The 24,691-nt window shown below is 41.3% G+C and overlaps 2 protein-coding genes across 6 annotated transcripts in view; one reads left to right on the forward strand and one right to left on the reverse strand.

Moving 5' to 3' along the window:
* The window catches only part of bmpr1bb (bone morphogenetic protein receptor, type IBb), a 45,495-nt gene extending 24,033 nt beyond the window's left edge, over positions 1–21,462 (forward strand). Inside the window, exons 3-13 of the mRNA XM_061799614.1 lie at positions 3,905–4,098; positions 12,869–13,037; positions 13,512–13,611; positions 13,791–13,893; positions 15,425–15,521; positions 15,913–16,057; positions 17,262–17,454; positions 18,309–18,606; positions 19,360–19,535; positions 19,593–19,723; positions 21,073–21,462. Of these exons, the coding sequence (XP_061655598.1) occupies positions 4,044–4,098; positions 12,869–13,037; positions 13,512–13,611; positions 13,791–13,893; positions 15,425–15,521; positions 15,913–16,057; positions 17,262–17,454; positions 18,309–18,606; positions 19,360–19,535; positions 19,593–19,723; positions 21,073–21,198 (1,593 nt within the window). The 5' untranslated portion in view covers positions 3,905–4,043 and the 3' untranslated portion in view covers positions 21,199–21,462. The remainder of the gene's footprint in view (positions 1–3,904; positions 4,099–12,868; positions 13,038–13,511; positions 13,612–13,790; positions 13,894–15,424; positions 15,522–15,912; positions 16,058–17,261; positions 17,455–18,308; positions 18,607–19,359; positions 19,536–19,592; positions 19,724–21,072) is intronic.
* A 315-nt stretch (positions 21,463–21,777) lies between these two features.
* Positions 21,778–24,691, reverse strand: part of unc5cb (unc-5 netrin receptor Cb) — a 173,380-nt gene continuing 170,466 nt past the window's right edge. For all 5 annotated transcript variants that reach the window (XM_061799611.1, XM_061799608.1, XM_061799609.1 and 2 more), the window contains 2 exons: positions 23,857–24,035; positions 21,778–22,827 (listed from right to left, as the gene is read on the reverse strand). In XM_061799611.1, coding sequence (XP_061655595.1) covers positions 22,668–22,827; positions 23,857–24,035 — 339 coding nt within the window. In that variant the 3' untranslated portion in view covers positions 21,778–22,667. The remainder of the gene's footprint in view (positions 22,828–23,856; positions 24,036–24,691) is intronic.

Here is a 24,691-nt window from a genome sequence, read left to right on the forward strand (position 1 = left end):
CCATTACAGTGGAATATTTGCAAGAAATAGGGACCGAAACCTGCCCCAAATTGTGAAAATCCACAAATAATTGATGCCATCTCCAAAAGGGGCTTGTAATTGCAAATAAATGCCACAAGATGGCGGCAAAGCACTTAAAACGAAGATTATCATAAAGCGTCAACACCATGCATCTAACGTACGCAATCATTAACTCATAATCAACTGTAATCAACAAATCACCTTCACCTAGACTAGCACACTAGTCTATATAACATGCTAGCAAAAAAAAACGGCGTGACATCACACATGGGCAAACAAATGTCTGCACTAGCACTTTATGTTCATGGTATTAAGACATTAAACTCATCTTTCGGCATTTACACACAATAATAAATGTTTGGGAATACAGGAAAATTGTAACGGAAATGTAATTTATAATAGCTGCATCAGGAGAGAAAGAGAAACATACTTTCAGTTTCACTTTTTGACTATGCATGAGGTGCATTCAAGTAGCCAACCAAACAGGACAGCTCAAACGCAGACGAAAAAACACAATTAATGAATTCGACCTAACAACAACACCATGGTTTCACTCCATGGCAACAAAGTAATACTTTCGTTCAAAAACAAAAAGAGATTTCCAGTGAATAATGGAAGAGCAAATCTGCAAAAATGCGAATTTGAGAATGCTGAATGTAATCTGTTCTAGCCACCCAAAAACGTCGCAATTTTTTTGGGGGGGTATAAGTTTGTATTTAATAAAGTAAAAGAACACTATATTGTAACATAGAAATATAAAAACAAAGAAATTAACCTGTTTTAAGTGTTATTAAGCTGAAAGTCATCGTCGGTGTGCCTTTAATGGGCGTGGCCTCGTGATTTACATCAATTGGCCATTTTGCACATCTTCTCCATGCACCTCGCAAGAGTTTTCATTTTGTATTTGTGTGTTTGACTGCTTGTTCCCATTCAAAAACGCCTACTAGAACTCAAATTTTGGCTCGCAACACAAAGCAAAAAACAAAACAAAAATCAACCACACGGCTTGATTACAACTTTAAGATTCTTTCCTTGTAAATTTCTGATAGTTCTGTAAGGTCCCGACTTTTTCCTCCCAAAATAATAACGTTATTCTTGTATAATTACAACTGTTTGTTACAAGCTGCTCTGGTCGCTTGTTAATTGTATTGCACTCAAGCACTGTGGCGCCCAAAAATTACAACTCCCCCCCCCCCCACACCCCAAACGAAGAAAAAAAACGGACTTTGTTCTTCTTAGCTTACAATTTTGTACTTAGACTACAATTAAAGTATTGTAAGATTGTCCTTTTTTAATAATTATGAGCTTGTTGGTAATTTTTCTTGTCGTGACTTCTTGACCCCCATCGGAGCCTTCGGCGGGCAGACAGCTGCGTCGCCACGGTAATAAACTTCTGTGGATGACATCACTTTTAAGTCCGCAAATCCTCCCGATTTCACGGAAGCTCGGAACGTCGGCCGTCCGACACGCATTCCGACGTCATCATCTGGCCTCTTTTGTTTCGCGGGTTAGGCCGGATCGCTCCCAGCGGCCCCCACGTACAGCGTGATGACCACGAAAAGCTTTTTTGCTCCGAAAATTAAATATGTCACGGTGCGTTGTTGCAATTCTGTAAGTATTAGCGCAGGCTCTCTGTTTCATAAGAAAATGTTGCTTGAAGAAATGGAGACGGATTATCGCGACTGAACAGAGGACCCACAGTCATGTCAGCGTTACAGCGACAGTTTGAATTTTCAACAACAGCTTTGTAATCATTTGAGGCAAATGTGCTGACGTAAAATTATGGTTTATCAAAAAAAAGTGTCTATTTTGTTGTTTTATTGATCAAATGCATTCTCTCTATTCTCGCAAAATTACTCCGTTGTTCTCATAGGATTACAATGTACTGTATATTTTCTATCATTGTTTTTATATGAATTATGGATTCATAAAGGAAAGGATTCTTGTCAGACTTGTATGTTATTCCCATTACGATTCATCTAAAAAATTCGATTGTCGATTTCACTTTGTTCTCTCAAAAAGTGTTATTCTCAGATAATTGCGTTCCATCGCAGAAGAATTTATTTTTTTATATTAGTACAATATCTAGCTAGCTAGCTAGCTTGCTATCTAGCTGTCTATTTATAGGTGGTATAACATGGGATATTAACTTTTTAAGAAATATATAATGTAAATAGTTTGACAGTAGTGATATAATGGGCCAAAAGTCAAATTCATACAAAAAGTTTCATTCAAAAAGTTGACCTGCCCCCCCACACTCACACACACACACACACACACGCACACTCAGTGATGCTCACTCCCGCCTTGCAGCCCCTGTCTGGGGGCTCCGCACTGGCTGTGTGCTGGAGCGCAGAAGACCGTGTGAGATGCACTGACCCATTCTCTACCCCCCCCCCCCCCCCTCCCCCCCACCACCCCACGGTTCTGAGCCTCCAGAAGCAGCTCATGTGTTGAACACAAATGGAGCGGCGTGGTGGGGGCGACAGCTCCCGAGCTCCAGGCTCCGCGGAGGTGCAGCTCCTCACACTCCGAGTGACTCAGGAGGCCCATTTGGCTCCTGTTGGCTTTAACACCCGCAAGAATTCAACTGTTTACTTTCCTCCCCTCATTTGGAAGAGAATGCAGTTTACAAGAATGCATTCTATGTGCGTGATTACAAGTTACTTCTCGTAAGATTACAACACTTTCTAAACAATAATACTTTCTAACATGTTCGCCATTTTTAAATTTTTTTTTTTGAATATATATTTTTTTTTTACTCTCAGTGAATTTTATGTAATCTGGCTAATAGCGCCGTTAATCCTTTTACACCGTACATGTTGACGTGAGGAATGTGTCCCCATTGTTAACGTGTGTGTACGTGTAGTGGATTAGCGGTCGAGTTGCAAAGTGGCGGTGGCTGTGCCTGGAGGTGTGAGCTATAATCGCCGCCTCATCACCTGACGCCACGGCACATGCACACAATGTATTTATCGTTTGGCGTGTCAAACTCATCTTTGTCGCGGGCCACATTGTAGTTACGGTTTCCCTCAAAAGGCCGTTATAACTGTGAAACCATAAATACGTCTAATCGCCTCTTTATTACATATACACAACAAACTGATGGATAACTAGTTTTGAAATTATAAGTCAAGGAACATTTTGTCACTCCACAATTGTTCAAGTTACTGTAACAAGGAGTTTGGTTATTTAAAAAAATGCTTGGAATATCTCAAAGTTATTATTTATTACATATGACAATTTTTGACCAAGAATCATGGAAGTGGATACACATGATTTGCTTTCGCGGGCCATATAAAATGATGTGACGGGCCGGATCTGGCCCCCGGGCCTTGAATTTTGCACCTGTCATTTACATTGTAAGCATTTTTCCTCCCAATTAGTGACATTTTTATTTGTAATTATCATAATTCTCTGTAGTTGACGGAGTACGGAGTCTAAGGGAAAAAGTACGACTTCAGTCTAGTGAGGCAATTACTTTTTCGACAAAAAGGTAACAAAAACAAAACATTTTCGTAAGATTAAGACTATACATAAGAATTAAGACTATTCTTTTACAATAATTTAAAAAAGCCAAAACACGTGCTATTTGTCTTTATTAAAACCACGTAACAAAAATGGTGACGTTTTTTTGGGGGGGCTGGAATGGATTGACGGCTTTTCAATTCATGTCAATGGGGAAAATTGATTAGTGTCGATGTCCCTGGTGCGTCAGGCGTCCCATCCCCTGTTGCCCGCCTCTTGGCGCGGTGTTGTAGGGTCCACATGCGCTCAGCTGTTGCCTCAGTGGCAGGAAGGGCGGGACACCCAGAGACAAGTAACACCCCCGCCTCATAACCCGCTCCCCCCCCCCCCCTTTTTTTTTGCCTTTCTCTCCCAGGCCGTCAGTGTCGAAGTGGCACAGAAGGTGGCGGACCGGGGGGAGGTCCGTGGTGGTCGTAAGGACGTATTTGGCTTCGACTGCTTCTGGCGCTGTGGTTGCTGCGGGAGATTTTGAAGGCGGCGGCGGCGGTGGTGCGATGCTGGCCCGGCACGCTCTGCTCCTGATGGCGCTGCTGAGCCGAAGATCGGAAGGTGAGTCAAGACAAGTACGAATGTCCGATCATCCTCGCAAGATGCGCCCTAACTTACGTGTTTTCGAAGTTTCGGTCCAAAACTTTTTTTTTTCCCGAAACATGATGTCTAATTGCCTCTATGCCAACGTTCAAGTGCGGAGCTTTCGTATAAAATCTCCACCACTTTTAACGATTTCTGCTCGCCATTGTCTCTTCGGCATTCTGTTAGATTGTTCAAAATGCTACCTCGCTAGTCAATGCTACACCATCTCATATGATTTTTAGTTTATTTTTTAAGCACATAAATACTCCTTATTACTTATTCTTGTAATTACAATTTAACTCGTAAGATTACATTTTTTTTCGAAAAATACACATTCGTTTTAGATTACAATTTAAGTCTCGTAAAATGACGACTTTTTCTCAAACTCTATTCTTTTTTTTTCCTTCTTATTATTTTTACAGTAATTACATTTTATAAAACCAGTTGATTTCTTTACATGCTCTTTTATTATGTTTGTAAAACATGGCAGTAATTCTCAACTGGTGGGTCGGGGACCCAAAAGTGGGTCGGGGACCCATTTTGGGTGGGTCGCGGACAGCTAGTGCAAAAAAAAAAATGTATTCGTATTCTGATTTTTTTTCAGTACTGTACAGAGGAATACGACATTCCCACACGGAACATAGCAGCAAAGCGACAGGAAATGTTACTTCCTAATGCTCTAGCCTCTAGTTTACTCTGTAAACAAATACAGTGCAGCTAAGCCTCTGGCCGGCGGACATCATGGCTAGCAATATGCTTTTGCTGGCATTTCAAAATATAATGTAGTTATATTGTATGTTTTCAGACGCTATTTTTCAAGAATTTTGTATTTTTTTTAATATATAGTTCTTAACTTCTCTAAAAGTGTGTCGTGACTTTGGAACAACAGGAAAATGCAAGTCCCAGGGTGACAACAGCTGAGAACCACTGCCATATGGTGCTTTTTGTCTTCATTAAAAACATTTAACAACAAAATTGTGGTGTTTTGGGGGAACTCCACTACCCCAAACCACAAGCAACTTAATGCAATACGCTATCTGGTAGTCAGCGCTACATGATAACATGAAAAAAGTTAAGAGTCTCAGCAAGCAAGAGGTACTACTGCCGAGCATTGCTACGTGCCATTGCGTCAGGCTTCCAGTAAGTACAACAGTGTTCGTACTTGTCATTTATTTATTTTTTTGTGACATTTCCCACGGATGAGGTGATTTCGACGTCAGTGGATCGTCGCCATCCATAGGGACAACTTTAACGTAACACCCCACCGTGTGTAGCCCGAATTAAAAAAATAAAAATAAATAATGTATGCGATCATGATTAAAGTAGTATTTCACATTCTGACTGTTCTTTGTTTTGTTTTTTTCTCATCGACCTGAAGCGCTCAGATAGATAACACCCACTCTTTCTCTGCCAGCTGTTTTCAAAGCAGAGTTTCCGTATTGTCGGCCGTTTTAAAGCAAAACAAAAAGATAGACTACACTCTCTTCTTTCGCTAAAAAACAAGTTTGTTTCTATCTTTTTCTGTTCTTCCGTATTCAGCAGCAGAAAAATGGGTTGGTTTCACCAAAAACCCCGGTTTCTGACCACAAAGTGACGAAAACGAGTCCAACAGAACTGTGACTTTGATGCTAATATTTATTTTTTTTTTTTGCTTTTGGGACACGCCAAACTTTAAAACAACAAAGACAAGACTGAGAAAGGGCTTTTGATTGCAAAATAATCAACACAGACATACGACTTAGAAACGAAACGCAATGGGAGCAACTCTGACTCACCGCATGACTCAAGTCGAACATCCGTGGCTTTTTTTACATGCCTCTTGTCATTCACTCCATGAACTGTGTCATCTTTTCTCACGCTCGTGACACATACTTTCTACTACCTACCGTGACACATCCTCTGTTTATACTATAAATACTCTGTTCAGGTTTGAGATGCCAAAACGTGTCCAACTTCTAACATGTCGGCATTTCTCTCCCTCATAATTGACGTGAGAAGCTGAGATTCACCCTCTAATCTTAATTGTCGACTCAAAAGCTGTGCTGATCTCAACTCCAAAGTGATGCAACACCGCCAGAGGGATTTGAAAATTTGAGGCCTTATTTTATATTGGAAGTATTCCTAATAGTCAATTTCTGTTCATAGGTTTTAGATGTTGTGCATTGAATTTCATATAAAAGTCCCCAAAATAATTCCCACGGTCCATTTTTTGCATTTTTAGTCCTAACTATAGGGGGCTGGTTTACTGCAGAAATGTATTTGTTTTTATACTGTTGATGTGTATGTAGAGGTTCTGCTGTATTAAAATGAGTTGTCTTCCCCCGGAAATGAGAAGGATTACTGACAATATGTTGGTTTTATAAATACAATCCATTCCTCTTTTCAACATTTAAATAAGCTTCATCACATTTGACAGTTTAGTCACAGACTTTCCCCAAAAGTGTTGTGCTTCTCTTTCATAAATGTGGGACTAAAATCACTTTCAAATGCACAAAATAGTGAAATGTAGACTTGCCTGGCCGGGAGCTCAGCCCCCCTAGACCTCTGATCCTAGAATCGCCCCTGCCGCTTGCCGTTCTGCCAAATCGGCAAACGCCAAAATCAAGATATGGCTCCGTTTGCCATCCGGCGCACGAAAATAAAGCCCCTTAGTGTTTTTGCTTCGAGCTGTTTATCGCCACTCCCAGTTAAAGTTTATTGTAAACTAAACATAAAATAAACAGCGTGGTCACGTCACAAATTAAACATGTAAGTTAAGGTACTGGGGCTCCCATGAACTCGCTTTTATGTCCCGCCGCACACTCCTGTTTTGAATTGTTTGAAGATGGGCAGCCAGTTGTCTTTTTTACAATGAATGCCAGCAGTGTCCTGCTGGCCTGTAAAGTTGTGACAGGCGGGAGGGTCCGTAACCCCCCCTCACCATCCCGAGCCCCCCCTGGATCCCATCAACCGGGGCACCTCGGCATTTGTTCTCTTTCTAGTCAGGAAAATGATTGACAGTCGACAAGATTTCCATTCAAAACACTTGAGCGGCACATTAGACACGACTCGCGTGTTCCCGTGGGAATTTAGTAGGAAATCGTACAAAATGTTGCACACCGTCACTGTGATTTTAAAATCAATTTTTTTTTTTTTTTTTTTTTTCCCGTATTTTGTACTCATTGCTGTGCATATTTTGGGACAGAAATATGAAATGTATGTCAAAACCGAGTCGAAAATCATGCAAGATCAAAGGCAGTTCATTTGCGGCTAATTTTGTACACATCAAAGTGCATATTTTCATTTTAGAGGCGGATGGATGACAATTAGCTTCAATGTCATGTCAAAGTGATGCTTAAATGTGCTCACACACAACAAACGAATTGTATTGAATCATATAAAAAGGTCGAGCATGAAACTGCTTTGTAAAGTTAATCACTGTATTACACTTGCTACATATTGTATGTACTTGTAGCCTTGGTTTGCATGTTACACACATTACTACATTTTACTTTAAGATCCAAGGCCGACTTTTATGTAACCCAAAAAAAAATGCTTGTTTTTGTACTAAATGCTATGCTATGTTAGCTTGGAAAATCCGATATCCGATATCCAAATCCGATGCTCAGACGTGCTCACACGAGAATTTCGTAGTCAATTATACAAAAAAATTGAGAAACACACGTAAGTGTACTTGAGTGGTGGCACTTGTGTGTTCTGAGAATTTAGTAGAATATCATACACAAAAATGAAGCGCAATATTTCATGAACATCACTATGCCTGCTTTGCAATTTACTCGTAACCATGGAAACAATTACGTTACTTTCAAATCAAAGGCAGCTATTTAAGTAACCAGAATTTTGTCCTAAATATAGTGCTTCAAGAAATGTATACAAAGGTCTTGTGTGAACAGATGTTTGAGGCACTTGAATGTCAACACTGATGCTCTAAATTAGATATTTGAGGCATTCAGATGTCAAACTGATGATCAAGTGTGCTCAAATAAATAGTAGTAAATCATGCAAAAAAAAAACAAATTTAAAATCCAACACTCAATTGGTGTGTAAGCATTATATTTGACATCTTAGGTCATATTGTTTTTTCCTTGTTACTAATCACGAGATGAAATTGACTAATGACTAGTTCAGTCCTTTTTTTTAAAACTCCCGCTATTGGGGGGGAGGGGGGGGGGGGGGGGGGGTCGCTACCATTCAAGCACAAAGACATTGTGGTGGAATAGTGTTAAAGATGTAGACCAGCTGTAAAGTCCACCAGCGCCTGGGAGCTGGCTGTAACTTTCACAGTTGGTGCCGAAATGCCTCCCATGCTGCTGCTGAGGATGATGATGATGACGATAACGATGATGATGATGAGCAGGAGGAGGAGGAGTCCTTCACCACAGAATCTCTTATCAGTGCGCTTTATTCGTACGCAGCATAATAATAATCATTTATCACAGCTGCGGTTGTTTTTCAAGCGCTCTATAAATAAAGTTGAGTTTATCGTGTATCGGTGTTACTTTATGACTAGGAGCTACTTATACTGTACTCTATATTATGCCACACCACACCGTACAATATTATAGCAAACAAAACATGAAACACAGACAACAGTGGACTTGCCTTTATTCTTTCCCCACAGTATCAGTCGTACTCCCTCGCCTCCTTTGTGATATGATATGTTGAAGATCTCTCAAACGATTTAAACATGTGGGAGATTGGCTGTAAATCTCAGCGGCGCAGTCTTTATGCACCAGACACCTGTTTCTATTGGCTGGCTGCGGAGACTCAAGGACTATTCGAGTGATACTTGATGGTATAATGCTCCCACTTGAATTTCTCCTCCTGTGTGTTCGACATGAATGTAGTTTGTATAGTTTCAGTTTGCGGAGAGAGAGCTATTTTTCAGCTTCTGGGAGTTTTGTACAGATCCTTGCAACATGATCATGAGGTGATGGTCGATGGTGATGGCACAAATGTTGATCACACCAGATACTGATTGGTTTTCTGACCCCTCGGAACCTCCCCGATACAGGAAAACTGTATATTTTAGTGTGGCCTTTTATTGTGGGTGGCCGAAGGCACACCTGTGCATTAAATATGCTGGACAGCGTGAAGCAAATGTGGTCACACCAGATACTGACTGGTTTTCTGACCCATCGGAACCCCCCCCAATACAGTAAAACCTCCCATTTTAAAGTGGCAAATCTGCGAATAGGTGGATCTGCAGGTGTCAAACTGCACGAATGGAGTCGTCCACTGTATACGGTTAAAAAAACGATAAAGAAACTATTGCTGTAAAACACAGATTTCCGCAATATTGTGGTCATTTCTGTGACTGACAAAGATGAACCACAATATAGCTGCGAACACACTTCACTAGGTTTTGTCCTGGCATTTAGTTTCTACCTAAATGGTTGCTTGCCCATATGAAGATGTTGCAGGCTTCTCTTAGTGATTGTGTTTGTCCAAAACCAGCATCTCAGTTTGTGCGCCTGTCTGTGTTTGTGTGTTGTCTTTGTGGATATAGCAACTCTCTGCAAAACTCGCACCCGCGCGTCACATTTCTCAGCCAGCCATTGCAAACCTGACGTGAGTTTGTCCGAGGAGGCGCGGGGGTCGGAGGCCGGCCAGTCCGGAATCATCTTGTCCAACGTTGACGGACACTTTCTTCGTCCTCGAGGCTGCGCGGTCATGGCTGGTAAACACGGAACAGGTTGCCGGAACAGTGGAAACAGATGACCCCGGGGGTGGGGGGGGGGGGGGGGGGGGGGGAGATGGATTGGGACGCGCTCTTCCGACACGTTCGTGCGCACATACGTCCTATCTTTGAAGCCCGTCGAGGGGTTAAGAGGCATGAGGGTGAAGCCGGACGATGAATGACCCCCTTGGCAGGTTGCTCGCCACCCCCATTAGGGGTCGGAGTGCACGCCTGAGACGCACGGGGAAGATGTCTCCTTTGAGCGAGAGATTTACGACGGCCACCTGGAGGAACTTATCTCGCTCGTCATCCGCTACGCTTCTGAAGAAAGGAAATTGGCACTTGGGGAAACCAGTGTGACCGTTTTTTTTTTCTCCAGGAAAATATATCAAAACCCTTTCAATCAATCAGTCCGCTTTACGTACAACACAATCGGTGGGGAAACGCTCGAGAACTGTGACCCGCTCCATGTTTAAGCATCTAAAAAAATACCAGCTCAATAGTCAAATTAGCTTTTTACGGTCAATCGTAGCTAGTTAAGGAAAACAAGGCACGGAGCGATATGTGGAAACATTTTGCTTACAAGGCCGACAAAGACACACCAAACTAAATTCAATCTTCAAACTAGCACAGGAAAGAACAGTACGGCCAAACAGTTCGCTGAGCGCCATCATTAGAGTGCAAAGAGCCTCAGGTTAGCCAATGTGACGCATTTGAACCACTTACCTTCAAATAGAAGTCGAACGAGTTTGAATTACTTTGTGACAAGCAAACTTGTGTCCCACTGGATGCTTTTGGCGAGGCAAAATTAATCAGTAATGATTTTTTTTGTAGATGAGCGGAGTCCAACACTAAGAAACCAACTACGCAGCTACATTGAGTCATATGGTTAGCAATTGTGATTAGCATTAGCATGACAGTGATGGGCATTTTAGGTAAAAAAAAACAACGCTACCATTCAGCTCACTCATACTTATTGTGTTCTATGTACATTACACATATAACAGTGTCTTAAAGATCACTTACAGATGCTCGCTTGTTGTTTTTGGCAAAGTTCATCATTGGCCCAGCACTGCGTCCCTCTTCAATGAATGTCCGTGTGAAACATGAGTTCCGGCGGCACAAACATGGTTCCTGGCAGAACAGAACCAAGTTATTAAATTTTCTTCCCAGCCCTTATATATATATATATATATATATATATATATATATATATATATATATATATATATATATATATATATATATATATATAAATAACAATGTAAATATACAAGTCGAGTCGCTTCGTGTTTTTTAACAATCCACAATAATCTGTATGTACTTAATGACAATAACGAGGGTGAGACCACCCAAAAGTGGAAAACTGAGAAGCCCCCTGGTGAGCTTCATAAAAACAAAGAGGATTAAATTTATGTAATTCATTGCGAGAGTTCATCCATATGACGCTCACACCCGTCCAAGATGAGCGAAGCATAACAAATATGTTTAAAAAAAAAAAAATCATCATTTATTGTTTCCGTTGGGGTACAGAGTTGAGATTTTGAGCGCTTGTTATCATTAATGCAGAAAACACTGCTGAGTGGAGAAATGTCTCAGTAACATACATCCAGTGTGTGTGTGTGTGTGTGTGTGTGTGCTCGTATGTGTGTTTGTGTGGAGGAGCAGCTTGTGGAATGTGTGGAGGATGTAGATCAGATTTCGGGGTGACCTTGAATGCGGTCGTCGCTGACATAGCAAGTCTGTTTGTTGCCGGCGGTTGACATAAAAACTGCATAAAGGAAGACACTCAATTATTAGACTTTTTTTTTTTTCTGCCTTTAAAAAAAAATCCTTCTTGATTTTGAGGTGTTCATTGAACAATCTATTTCTGCGGTTGTAGTTTGCTGTGTTGTACAACATTACTGCATGTTACTCACGGCTGTTAATGATATTTTGAATCTCGCGCTAGTATTATTATTGTTAATTATTAGCTTTCATTTAAAACCCTGCTCTGATGTTGTGGGTCAAATTGACCAGTTTTAAAGTTTACAAGTCAAGAATAATTATTATGCAGTAAAAAAAAATATATATTATATATAGTGGTTATAAAATGTCTACACCCCCCCTGCCATTATTAGATTTTGGCATTACCTGTCAATATATAAAACATCACACAACATTTTTAGAGGCTCAAAAGAATTGTGATGACGTGACATCATAGCGTCATTTTAAATGCGTGGGCGATTGGCGTTTGAACGTCAGCAAATTCCGCCTTCACATGCTGGTTTGCCCTGAACTTCAGACTGGATCGTAAGAGGGAGGACCATTTGCCCGATAAGGTCTTCTTTTGCATGTGACAAGTCCGTCCAAAAAAAAAAGAAAAAAAGGTGATGTCAGCCTTCCCAGAGTGACCTGCCCCTGCGCTCGCTGATAAAAACCAAACGTTGATATGAGGTGAAACGCTTGACGTTCCTCTTTCTTTTTCTGCATATGTGTGTGTGTGTGTGTGTGTGTGGGTGTATATGTGTGTGCGCGCATTTGCACACTCGCAGATTAAAAAAAGAAAAGAGAAAAAGAAGCCAAGGTTGCTTTTGGGAGATCAGAAGAAGTGTGCAAAATTCCCATGAATGCAGATTAGCTTGGAAGGACACAGGGTGCTACTTCAAGAGCACAACAAGTGTGAATCACCATCACGCTCGTCTACTTTTTTTTTTTAACCTCCGCCCGATGGTTATTTGAAAACTTCTTGTTTAATGCTCAACATTTTGACAATTGATGGGATGATACGAAATGAATCCGCAAATCAAAAGTCATTTTATAGACTTGATCTGAGTCGTATACAACAAAACTAACAGGCTTATTATAGTAAGAAGATGCTTCATTTGATTTATTGTTGATACAATGAGTTTTATTTTCAGTCTCGAGACACCATCATGTCGATAGCTTGTGTCCGCACGGTGGATGTCGTTGCCACGGAGACGGTGACAAAAACTGCCATCTTTTCATCCCGATTTTTGGTCGGATCCTTGAACCTCACATTAGTACAGCTTTGCTTGAAGCTTCTCTCTCTCTTTGCGTGTGCAGGCAACTTGTTGGACAGCATGCTGCTTCGGAACGGCTGGAAGGGGGAATCGGAGCGGAGGGCCGATGGGGGCGGCAACAGCAGTAGCGCGGCCACCGTTGCGGTCCAAAACGTGCTGTGGTGTCACTGCAACCTGCACTGCCCTGAAGACTCTGCCAACAACAGTTGCATGTACAGTAAAATAACAACATAACCCATATAAGCATTTGGTACACTAAAGTGTACATGGTTACATTTCGGCTTGGAACATTTCTGGTACATTTTTTAAAGTTTCCTATTAGTACCTAATAAGAGTCCTAGTAGTTCCCTATTATACACATGGATTGTAATTTCACTTGAGGAGGGAGCGCTTCATCACCAAACTTGTGTAGATGATCCGCCCAACACAAGTAGCCCATGTTCGTTATCAGACCAAATTTTACAAAGTTAAATTTTATAGCGCCAGGCAGAGTCAATTGGTGCTACCTTAGAAATAAAGTACACGTTTGAATTGATGTTACTGGATCATTAGGGCGGAAATCTGCCACTTTTCCACCCTGGAAATGAATGGCACTAATCAGAGAAATGAACTTCACACATACTCTAACCGAACATATTTTTAGTGATTGACCGTTGTTGATCGTGAAAGTGGATGTCGTTCGTCAGGACGGACGGTTACTGCTTCACCATGGTGGAGGAGGAAGGCGGTCTGGCCACAGTCACGTTAGGCTGTTTGGGACTGGCTGGCTCGGAGTTCCAATGCAGAGTGAGTTTGCCTTCTCTTAACGTGTTCTTGTGTCCCTAATCAATTGTCCTGTCTCACCCTTGTTACGTCTTACTACCGATTCTCCCGCAATGCATGTGGGCTGTGACGCTCTCGTGATGTCGTCATCGTTACTGCAGCGAGGCGTCTGTTTTACGGTACCGTGTTTTATTGCTGGCTAGGACACGTGGAACACTCGCTTCAGGAGAGCTCTGGAGTGCTGCATGGATCAGGACTACTGCAACCGTAACCTTCATCCTACTCTTCCTCCCTTGCAGACCTCAGGTGAGACACACGCGACCGTCTTACAGCCGTGCAGGAAGTACAAACCTGAATAGAAAGCTCTTTTTATATCGCAGCTAGTGCGACTTTGTGGTTGTAATTACCTTTACTATCAACACGTTTCCATTTGATTTGGTACACTACACGCCAATTTGCTAGTCAAATAGTCATGCAGCAAGTGCAAACCTGACTAGAAGTATCACAGGAGGGATGGGATCCAAGAACTATTCTCCTTGAGAACTTGTTTCGAGTGACGGTTAGACGTAAAGCTTTGACCAGGGCTTGACAGCGGGCGGGTAGGGCCGCTTAAAGCAGTGGTTCTCAACCTTGTTGACATCCTGCAAGTTTTTCATCGACCCCCAAAGTTGAAGATATTAAAGAGTTAAGAGCAGACAACCCCATTTGTATCATTTCATCATTCAATGAGAATCGATAAGGAATCGGATCTATAAGCAGTATCCATAATGGAATCAGAATAGCTAAATTATCAAATCCAAATACCAGAGTCTGTTTTCCTAATGTGGCTCTGATATGATAATAAATACCACATTTGAACCAGTAGTCCTCTTCTCATATAAAGGCCTCTTTCAAATAAAGGGTCAGCTCGGGTGAGGATTTTTGTCGTGGTTAAGGTTAGGGTAGGGATGATTGTTTAGGGTTAGGGTTGGTGGTCTGCAGTCAGGATCTATGGTTGGGGTCGAGGTTCACATTCAAAGTTATGCCTGGGCTAGGTTTTGATGGCGGTCGAGGTTACCTTTAAAAAATGTTCATTTTTTTTTTTTTGGTTACAGTCAAGGTTAGGGTTGAGGTAGAGTTTAGTGTTAGGTTTATAGAGTCAGGGTTAGTATAACAGTTACATTTAGAGAAGGGATGAGTGTTTAGGTCATGATTGGTAGTCAGCGGTTAGGATTTACGTTTTGAGTGAACAGGGTTAGAATTTTGGGTGAGGGTTTGGATTTAGGGTGAAAGTCAATCTTACAGTTGGGGTAGGGTTTGGGGTTATGGTTTTGGGTGTGGCTTAAAGTCAAGGTTAGGGTTAAAGTAAGGCTTGGGGTTACAGTTAGTACTGTTAGTTACTGGTTAGGGTAAAAGTTGATTAAGGTTTAGGGTTGGGTTAGAGTTCTACGTGGGGTTCGGGTGGAAGCTAATGTTACGGGGCTCAAGGATTTCTCGATGCTTGATGGTGGTTGGTGGTTAGGATAGGGTTTGGGTTTCGGGTTATGACTTAGGGTTAGCGTCGAGTGTTGGAGGTTTACAGTTAGTTAGGTTACGGTTGTTGGTTAGTTATTTTTGGTGTGTGTGTGTCGGGGGGGGGGGACTCGTGTGAGTGATCATGAGCGACTGAAATTCTCGAGCCCCCCGAGCTGCTTCCGGTGGCATGTCAGCGTGACATGTGATCTTTGGGATTCAGGAAGGAGATACGATCGATCCTCGGCTTGCGGGTGTCCAGAGGAAGGACAGAGAGAAAGTTAGGAAAATCTTCTCAAGACACTAAATCACTTGTATTTTCATGATTTATATTTTTAAATTTTAGATTATGTGCACAGCAGTGCCCATTACTTGGCTCTCCTCATCTCCATCACGGTCTGCAGCGTCTTCCTTGTCATCGTCGTCGTCATCTGCTACGTCAGGTAACGAACGCTCAACTCGATTTTGTCACTCATTCATGAAAGAGTGGTGGGAAATAGTTGTACTTTCTTACTGTCCTTAAGTAGATTTTCCAGTTATCGCTAATTGAATATTTATATTTCAGACAACTTTTGACTTTTGCTCGCAAAATTTGAAATCAGATATATGTACTATCTGTACTCTCTACCCCTTACTTAGGGAAGCTAAATTTGAAACTATTTGTTTTGACTTTATTTACTGTTTGTTTATAATTCACACTCGTTTTATACTTTTACTTAAGTACAGGAGTTGAGTCAGTACCTCCTTTTATTCTGCAAAAGTATCTGTACTTCTACTTAAGTACAGAACGTGTCACAAACACAGTCCACTTCGCATCTTCCCGCGCGTGTTTAGGTACAAGCGGCAGGAGTCCGAGCCGCGCTACAGCATCAACCTGGAACAGGACGACTCTTACATCCCTCAGGGCGAGTCACTCAAGGACCTCATCGAACTTTCCCACAGCGTCGGCTCTGGATCAGGCTCGGGGGTCCCCTTGTTGGTAGGACCAAATCATTTCACCCTCTGCATGGAACCTCTCACACAGTAACAAACATTGCTGCCTCTAATGCGAGTTACGCAACATAATATCATAGCGGCCAAGGCATAAACCAACTGAGCAGTGGCTTACGGCCCTGCGACCACTAGGGGGCCCCCATTAGCAATTAACGGTCAAAAGGCACGTAGAGAAGTATTGAGGAATAATAGCATGTCTTAAAAGTTAAACGTTTGAATTAAGATATTTTATTAGTTGTTTTTTTTAATTTTTTTACCAAAGCTTGTATATATTTTTACATAGTTTTAAGACTTAAGTAACTTTCTATTTGGTTTTTTTTTTTAAACCCATTTTTGTCAGCTTCTCTCAGGTACCTCTGTCCAGTTACATCATTATTTAGCTATTAGCTTGAGAGCTTATTGTATATTTGATATAATACTCTGTTTGTACATTTCAAATCATTTTTGTACACGAAATTCTGTGACATCCCTTTCAAAAGTTTCTAATTGGCTATAGATGCCGCAAGGTGGTGGCAAAGCGCTACTTAATTGTAGCCAAGCAAGTCGCAAGTCCTAAAACTGGCGACTGGAGTTATAGGCCACCTCTGCATAGCATAGCAGGCTGGTTTATTTTTTCTACTCTAAGTAAATTCAAATGTAATTTTCAATTTGAAAATCATGGTGATCTGGTAAAGCATTAAAATGAAAATAATGTATATATTTTTGTTGTCACTCAAAACATGCGTCGAAACCGCTGACGTAGCGACCGACACCTGGCGCCGAGATTTATTGAGCTTTTCGGCCCTTGCTCGCGAAACAATGGATAAATCCATGAAAAGAACCGTTTCTGAAGGAAACAGATCATTTGATGCTACGTGAACCATATTAACTATGTATCAACCCCCAGGGTGACGGAGCACAGAAGCAGACAGCATTTTTGGATTACTGCAGATGAATTATTTCAATTTGGCTTTAAAGTCGGAAATACTAGCAGGACTGAAATAGACATTGGCTATTTTATTTCAGAGTTCAGAATGTTTTTGTTATATACGGAAATAACATTTTGTGTTCTCTCTAGCAGTTCACTGATTTCATGTATCCGACACATATTTTTTAATACATATAGGTTATAAAAAAAAAAAAAGAAAAAAAAAAAAAAACGATATACAGTTATCCTCAGAAGGTTTTTTTTGTGTGGTCCGTGTCACCAGGTTCAGCGCACCATCGCCAGACAGATTCAGATGGTGAAGCAGATCGGGAAGGGGCGCTACGGCGAAGTGTGGATGGGCAAGTGGCGAGGCGAGCGAGTGGCCGTCAAAGTGTTCCAAACCACAGAGGAAGAGAGCTGGTTCAGAGAGACGGAGATCTACCAGACCTTCCTCATGCGACACAACAACATTCTGGGTGAGAGGATGCGAGCGGTGCTCTTGATGGACGGACGGACGGACGCTCCTTCGCAAGCGTCTTCATTGGACAACCGCCGAGCTTTGCCTTATTGAAGTCAGCTAGCTTAATGCTAACACATAATGGGAAACACCATTAGATACGCTAACAAAGAGCGTCCATGTGCAGTGCTTTAAGATGATCGAACACGGAACGAATTAAACTGCCGTACCAGATCAAATGTCATTGAGAAACGAATGGCATATTTTTTAATATTTATTTATAGTAACAAAAAAAGTTTGTTTTATTATTATTATTATTATTGTGATTACATCTTTATTATATATGTTAGTAATTTAAGAAAATTACTAAAATATATATTTTATGTTAGCATGTTTTGAAAGGAAAAAAAATCATATTTAAAAAATATTGAATATTTTAGTAAGACGAGAAAAGTAAGATAACATTTTATTTTATTGAACATGCTTTTTATGTCAAATCTTAAATTGACATCCAGTTTATTTAATTGAAAAATACTTTTTAAATAAAAATGTAAAAATAAAAAGTAAAATGTTTTGGTCGGTGACAATTCTTAATCTGTCCCCCGGTAATATTTATTAAAAATGTAAAATGAAAAATAACACAAATAGTTTTTAAATACAGAACATAATTATCTTATGACAAATGTTATTTATTAATTGTTTGATAACAACTCAAACCCAAACCCTTACCCTTCACCCCTAAAAAAAAAATCTAAAAAAACCAAAACAAAATATACACATTTAAAGCAACGTAAAAAACAATGAAAAAATAAAGCATAAAGTAATATTTAAAACATCTAGATTATTATTTTTTGTTGACGCTCGTGCTTTCAGGCTTCATAGCGGCCGACATTAAGGGCACGGGCTCGTGGACGCAGCTGTACCTGATCACCGACTACCACGAGAACGGCTCGCTGTATGACTACCTCAAATGCAACACGCTGGACGCCAGGGCTCTGCTCAAGCTGGCGTACTCGTCCGTATCGGGCCTGTGCCACCTGCACATGGAGATCATCGGCACGCAGGGCAAGCCGGCCATCGCCCACCGAGACCTGAAGAGCAAGAACATCCTGGTCAAGAGGAACGGGTCGTGCTGCATCGCCGATCTCGGCCTGGCCGTCAAGTTTAGCAGGTAACAACTTTTGCGTGGAAATGCTTCTCCAGTTGTCGAATTTGCCGCTTTTCCCATCATAACCCAAAAAATGAAGCTTTTCCCAACATTCTCGTTTATGATGTTATTATATAATACAGTGCAAAAACGGTGGCACTGTTCGCCAATAGCCCCCCCCCCCCCCCCACACACACACACATACACAAAAAGGTTTCTAATTGCCGAAAGAGCTCACACGGTAGCGCGAAAGCACTACTTTTACATGAGCCAAAGCTTTGGCTTGTCTAATAGAAGCTCCCTCCCCTCACTTCCTTGGCACCAAGATTAGCACAAAATGGCACCAAAGCACTACTTTTATATTAGACTGGGGGAAGACTCGGTAACTTATACGAACGAACAACCCGGGCTAAACTCAGCTGCCCGACATAGCTTAGTCTTTTAGTTGAGCTTCATCGTTTCAACAATATTTCCTATTATCCATGGCTGTGGCGCCATCTTGTTGCATCTTGGAGAAGGTGCAGGCGAGTTTTGCAGTGAATAATGGAGGATGGGTTAAAACAAAACTGCAAATAGGTTTCAAAGTATTTACACCATTTAAAGAAAAAATCAGGTCTAGAGTATGTTAATATTCTACTACTGCAATATATACTTAGTGTCAATTTTTTTGGATGCATTTTTACCAAATCTCGTGACTTTCAATTCAGTTTTTTGATTTGATTTATTTATATTCCAAAGCCCGCTAACTTCCGGTTGTCTCTGCGGTCCCCCCGTCAGCGACACCAACGAGGTGGACGTGCCGGCGAACCTGCGCGTGGGCACCAAGCGCTACATGCCCCCCGAGGTCCTGGACGAGACCTTGAACAAGACCACCTTCCGGTCCTTCATCATGGCCGACATGTACAGCTTCGGCCTCATCGTGTGGGAGATGGCTCGGCGCTGCGTCACCGGAGGTATGTGGTGATATTCATGACGATATTTTTTGACAGTAATCGCTGGCGTGTGCGAAGGCATCGTGGAGGAGTACCAGCTCCCCTACTACGACCTGGTGGCCTCTGACCCCTCCTACGACGACATGAAGAAGGTGGTCTGCGTCAAGCAGCAAAGGCCGGCGTTTGCCAACCGTTGGGCCACAGACGAGGTATTTGTGCAACACGAGGATGACGCCACAAAACAGGAATGTTACATATTTGTATGACGGATGGATGGAGGATGTATCAAACCTCCATCCAAACAACTGTATATTAAAACCCCAACCCTGTTATGAAACCCTACCCTACCCTAAATGTTACATTTTCAAATTTAATGTGATTTTAATTGGAATCAAAAACAAGAAGCTGGTTGATCCAGGATCAAGTATGGAAAGGAAGGAATTGGATTTCAACAATTTCCAGGGCTGGGAAAGTATGAAAGAAAAAAAAAAAACAACAACTATTGTATGGAAAAAAATATTCCATAGTTCCAAGACTGTTAGGAAGGCTTTATTTTCCAAAACCCAAAAATATATATGAATATCTAAAAAATATATCTCTAGATCTATCTGTGTTTTTTTAAGTGCTTGGAAGCTTCGCTAACAATGTTTTAGTGAGAGCACGCAGTATGGTTTTAGTGAAGACTCGATTCTGATTGGCCATGAACATTTCATCGGCGTCGAACGTCTCAAGTAATTCAAAACAGCGCTAGGGCTTCAAAGTAGGGTTTAAAATGGAAATAGGGTTTCAAAATAGGATTAGGGTTTCAAAGTAGGGTTGCAAATTAGGCTGAGGGTTTCAAAGTAGGGTATAAAAATAGGGTGAGGGTTTTAATGTTGGGTTTTAAAACAGTGTTAAGGTTTCAAAACGGGATTTCAAAATGGGGTTAGGGTTTCAAAGTAGGAATTGAAAACAAGATTAGGGTTTCAAAGTAGGGTTTCTCAACAGGGTGAGGGTTTCAAATCAGGGATTTAAAACAGAGCGTTTCAAATTAGGTTTTAAACCAGGGTTAGGGTTTCAAAACAGGGTTAGTGTTTCAAAGTAGGGGTTTTAAACTGGGTGAGGGTTTCAAATTAGGGTTTTAAAACAGGGTTAAGGTTTCAAAATAGGGTTTTAAAACAGGGTTAGTGATTCAAAGTAGGGTTTCAAATTTGGGGTTTAAAACAGAGTTAGGGTTTCAAATTAGGTTTTAAAACAGGTTTAGGGTTTCAAAGTAGGATGAGTCTTTCAAAATAGGGTGAGGGTTTCAAAGTAGGGTTTCAAAACAGAGGTATGGTTTCAAATTAGGATTTCAATTTTACATTTCTAATTGTAATAATAAAAAAATTATATTCTCGTCAATTATCAAGCGAACTCTTTGCCAGGGTACTGATTAGTGTTTACTTTCCCTTCGAAGGTTTGTAAATGTTTGTATTATGTACAAGAAAACAATACCAATCATTTGATATCCTTAGTGTATAGAAGGCATGGAGATGGTTGATTGTTTTGAAATCAGGAGCATCATTGTCGTCTTCTTCAGTGTTTATGTCAGATGGCAAAACTGATGTCGGCATGCTGGTCGCACAAGCCGGGCTCTCGCCTCACTGCCTTGAGGGTGAAGAAGACCCTCGCCAGGATGTTGGAGTCTCAGGATATAAAGCCGTGACAGAACCATACCACTAAGACACATTGTACAAGGGGAGGAGTTTACCCTACCTTTGTGTTGGTCACACTGTGCTTTCTGTGAAAGCGGAGTGGCTCTCGAGAGGAGCTGGGGGGGTACACCAACCCCTTCCCAAAAGCCATTTTTATGAGCAGTTTTTTGTACTGTTGATTTTGTCTAGCCAAAGATCACGATGCTCAGTGACCTCATTAGGATCATTTGTTCATGGATTATTATCAGTTGGATTAAATTAATGAAAAAAAGAAACCTATGTTGCTTCCTCTCTTTTGTCAACGTTGGTTTCCACCATTCATTTGTACGTTAAAAAAAATACTGAAAAAAATACAGTGGCAAAAAAACAACAACAAACGGCCGAATGACTGCTCTTATCTCGAAAAATGTCGGGTAAGTGACTTGTATCTTAAGGCAACCGCCTTTTGTGACATTTTGCTCGGTTTGAGATTTTTTTTATCTTTTTTGGTGCCTTGACTCAAAATTTGCGAAACACTGACCTAGGGATTGCTATGATAGGCTGCGGTTCAACGAAAACAATTCAACAACACACTTTTTTTTTTGTCAGTGTTGCATATAAATATAATTTATTATTAGTCTTAAAAATCACATTTCTTACACTTTATACAATTACGTTGCCGGATGAGATTGGAGCGCTTAGTGAGGATCCTCGCTTGTACACAACACACAAGTTAACATCATGAAGCTGCACGACAAAGGAACAACTTTAAAAAAAAAAAAAGGCCTTCCTGATAAGGACGTACAGTACATGAAAAAAAAGATGCAAAGTTTGCATAGACATCTTTACCCAAAAACAAATAAACAAACAAAATGCATTTACAAATATTACTTATAGTGATGTCACAATCATTCATTTTAATTGTCTCCCCACCTTTTCGACTGAACCGCACACATCTCGTGTCAATTATTTGGCAAAAAGCAACTGTACTGTGTTTACATTTGGTCCTAGAAAAATAGATTTTTTTTTTTTTTGGGACATACAATTACATCCAGCTCTCCCTTAGGGTCTCGTTTATCACAACGCACAAAGAATCATGAGACAAATCTGCATCATCAACCCCCTTTTTCGCCAAATGGTCGGCAAACAATAAGCAATAATCATAGAAAAGCAACAAAAGTAGTGTGAGAGGACACTGCCACTTATTTCAAAAACATAAGACTTGTAAAGCATAATTGGGATTATTATTATTATTCATATTCAATACTATGCTATCACAGAACACGAGTCCATCTGATGGGTTGCCGTGGAGACCCGACGCAAAGATCATTCCTCTTCAACACCGGTCTTGGGATTGTTTCTCGTGAAAAAAGCCGAGGCCTGTTTCCATGGCGACCGGTGCCATAAATACCACAGAGGTGCGAGCGTAGGAGCAGTAGTGTTGTTGTTTTCGCCTGCCTCTCTTCCAACCTCGCAAGGATCGGGAACTGCCGGAATGTCGTCAGTGCTCGTTGGCCGCGGGGAGGAGGCTGTCGTGGCGTCCCATCTCCTCCAGGACTTGGGCCAGGCGACTCAGGTTGCCGTCGGGGAAGTGCTGCGCCTCCCAAAGGTCCAGGATGACCCCCGTCGGGCTGGACTTGGTGGCGAAGTAGTTCAGATATCTGAGAAAGGAAAACAAAAAAAACAAAAAAATGACATGAGGTTCCCAACAATTTGGACAATTCTGGAATTTTGAATTCATTGATGACTGTGCAGCTCCTTCTTTGGCCACCTGAGGGCAGTCTAAAGCAGAGAGACGGAAAGACAGTATTTTGATGGAGCTCTCAGTTGCTAGTTCTCAGCTCCTCAACATGGCACTAATATTATTCGTTCTTTGCAAAGGATAAAGAATATATGACTGTGACAATTGTTAGATTGTCTCTTTACACGTGTTGCTGCCTTGTGTTCAAATATCTGTCGCATAAAGGATTATAACACCATAACATAGATGCTATTAAGCGCTGGCGTTAGCCCGTCAACAGAGTTTCCCGTTATTTGTTCGCATTAGTATTACGCTAGCACATCGTGTAAATTCTCTTTGTTTTATGTTTAATGAGGCAGAATACTTCAAGTGGGTGTGGCATTAAAGAGCTTGAAGCATCTTTTTTGAAGGATTGTTGTTGTTTTTTTTCTATGCCAGTCCGTCAAAATATTGTTTGATGTGAAACTGGTCTATGGCGCAAAAAAAAAAACAAAAAAAGGTTTGGGACCACTGTGTTAAATTGTTGAACAGAAGACGAAGAAGAAGAAGAAAAGTGGCTCTTCGCTGTCCACCCAGTCAGGGGCTCTCATCACTGTGCAGCTGCTGCTTGTGATAAGCCCCCCACCCGCTGTGGTGGGACCCCAAGAATGGACACACACACATATGCGCACACACCCATCAAAGGCACTTTTTGATTGAAAGAAGAGCCCTTTCCATCTTTTTGTCTGTCTGTCTGTCTCTAACAGTTTTAGCTCACATTTTAACTTAAAATGTAGCCTGTAACACAAAGCCTTTCAGTCATGTGGTGTCTCAGTCCGAACACTAGGGGGCGCCGTGAAAAAGGCGTTCGTAAATAAGAGATGAATGGCACTCCGAACACAGCCATGATAAACACAGAAGAGGAAATGGAACGGACAATGTCCCGGCTGCACACTGAACACAAACACACCTGTCGAGGTTGAGCTTGTGGGCCAGCATCCTCCAGTCGTTGCCGCGGGTCTGCGGCGCGTCAAGGCTGCCGCACAGCTTCTGGCGAATGGAGACGGGGATGCGGAAGGCGTTGGGTCCCACCAGCGTGGTGATGTTACTGGCCGGGTCCAGCAGGGACGTGTCGATGCTCTGGGAATCCTGCGAGGCACAAAGTGGAACGGAAGTCACAGCTGTGTTCGCGCTGCAGGTCGATTCAGACTTTTTTTTCCGCACGATGGCGACGCGGAGTAAATGCCTTTTGCGCAGCCGATCAATCGGCAAATTATGACATTAAAGCCGATCAGCCGATACCCATCAGGCCGATAAAATCGGTGGTAAAGTCTACTTATAACCCTTATAATTATTTCTATTCTTTTTAATGTTGTTACTACTGCATTTTTGTTTTATAAAGTACAATATTATAAAGTGCTATTTTTGTAAAAAACATTACAAACATTTTTGTTGATTTTTTGGGGGGAATGGCATTTCCATTCATTCATGAACATTTACGCATTTATTGTTTTATATACCTAATTATGCATATTTAGACCATATGTAATGTTCTGTACACCGATAATATAGCATATTCAAATCCTATTTGAGGTTTGATACACCTCTAACGCAACATATGGGGAGCGTATTCAATGTCTACAAAACAACAGCAAAACAATTTGATTTGTGTCACTTGTGGTGTAAATCCAGCTGAAAATCCCACAAAAAAGGTGAAAAATGAGAAATGTTTCAGCGCCTTCTGCTTTGTGATTGAAGCAGAGTGATTTGGACTTCTATGCTGGGAGGAGGGGGGTGGGGTGGAG

This window comes from Phyllopteryx taeniolatus, chromosome 15, assembly GCF_024500385.1.
Source record: "Phyllopteryx taeniolatus isolate TA_2022b chromosome 15, UOR_Ptae_1.2, whole genome shotgun sequence".
NCBI lineage: Eukaryota > Metazoa > Chordata > Actinopteri > Syngnathiformes > Syngnathidae > Phyllopteryx > Phyllopteryx taeniolatus.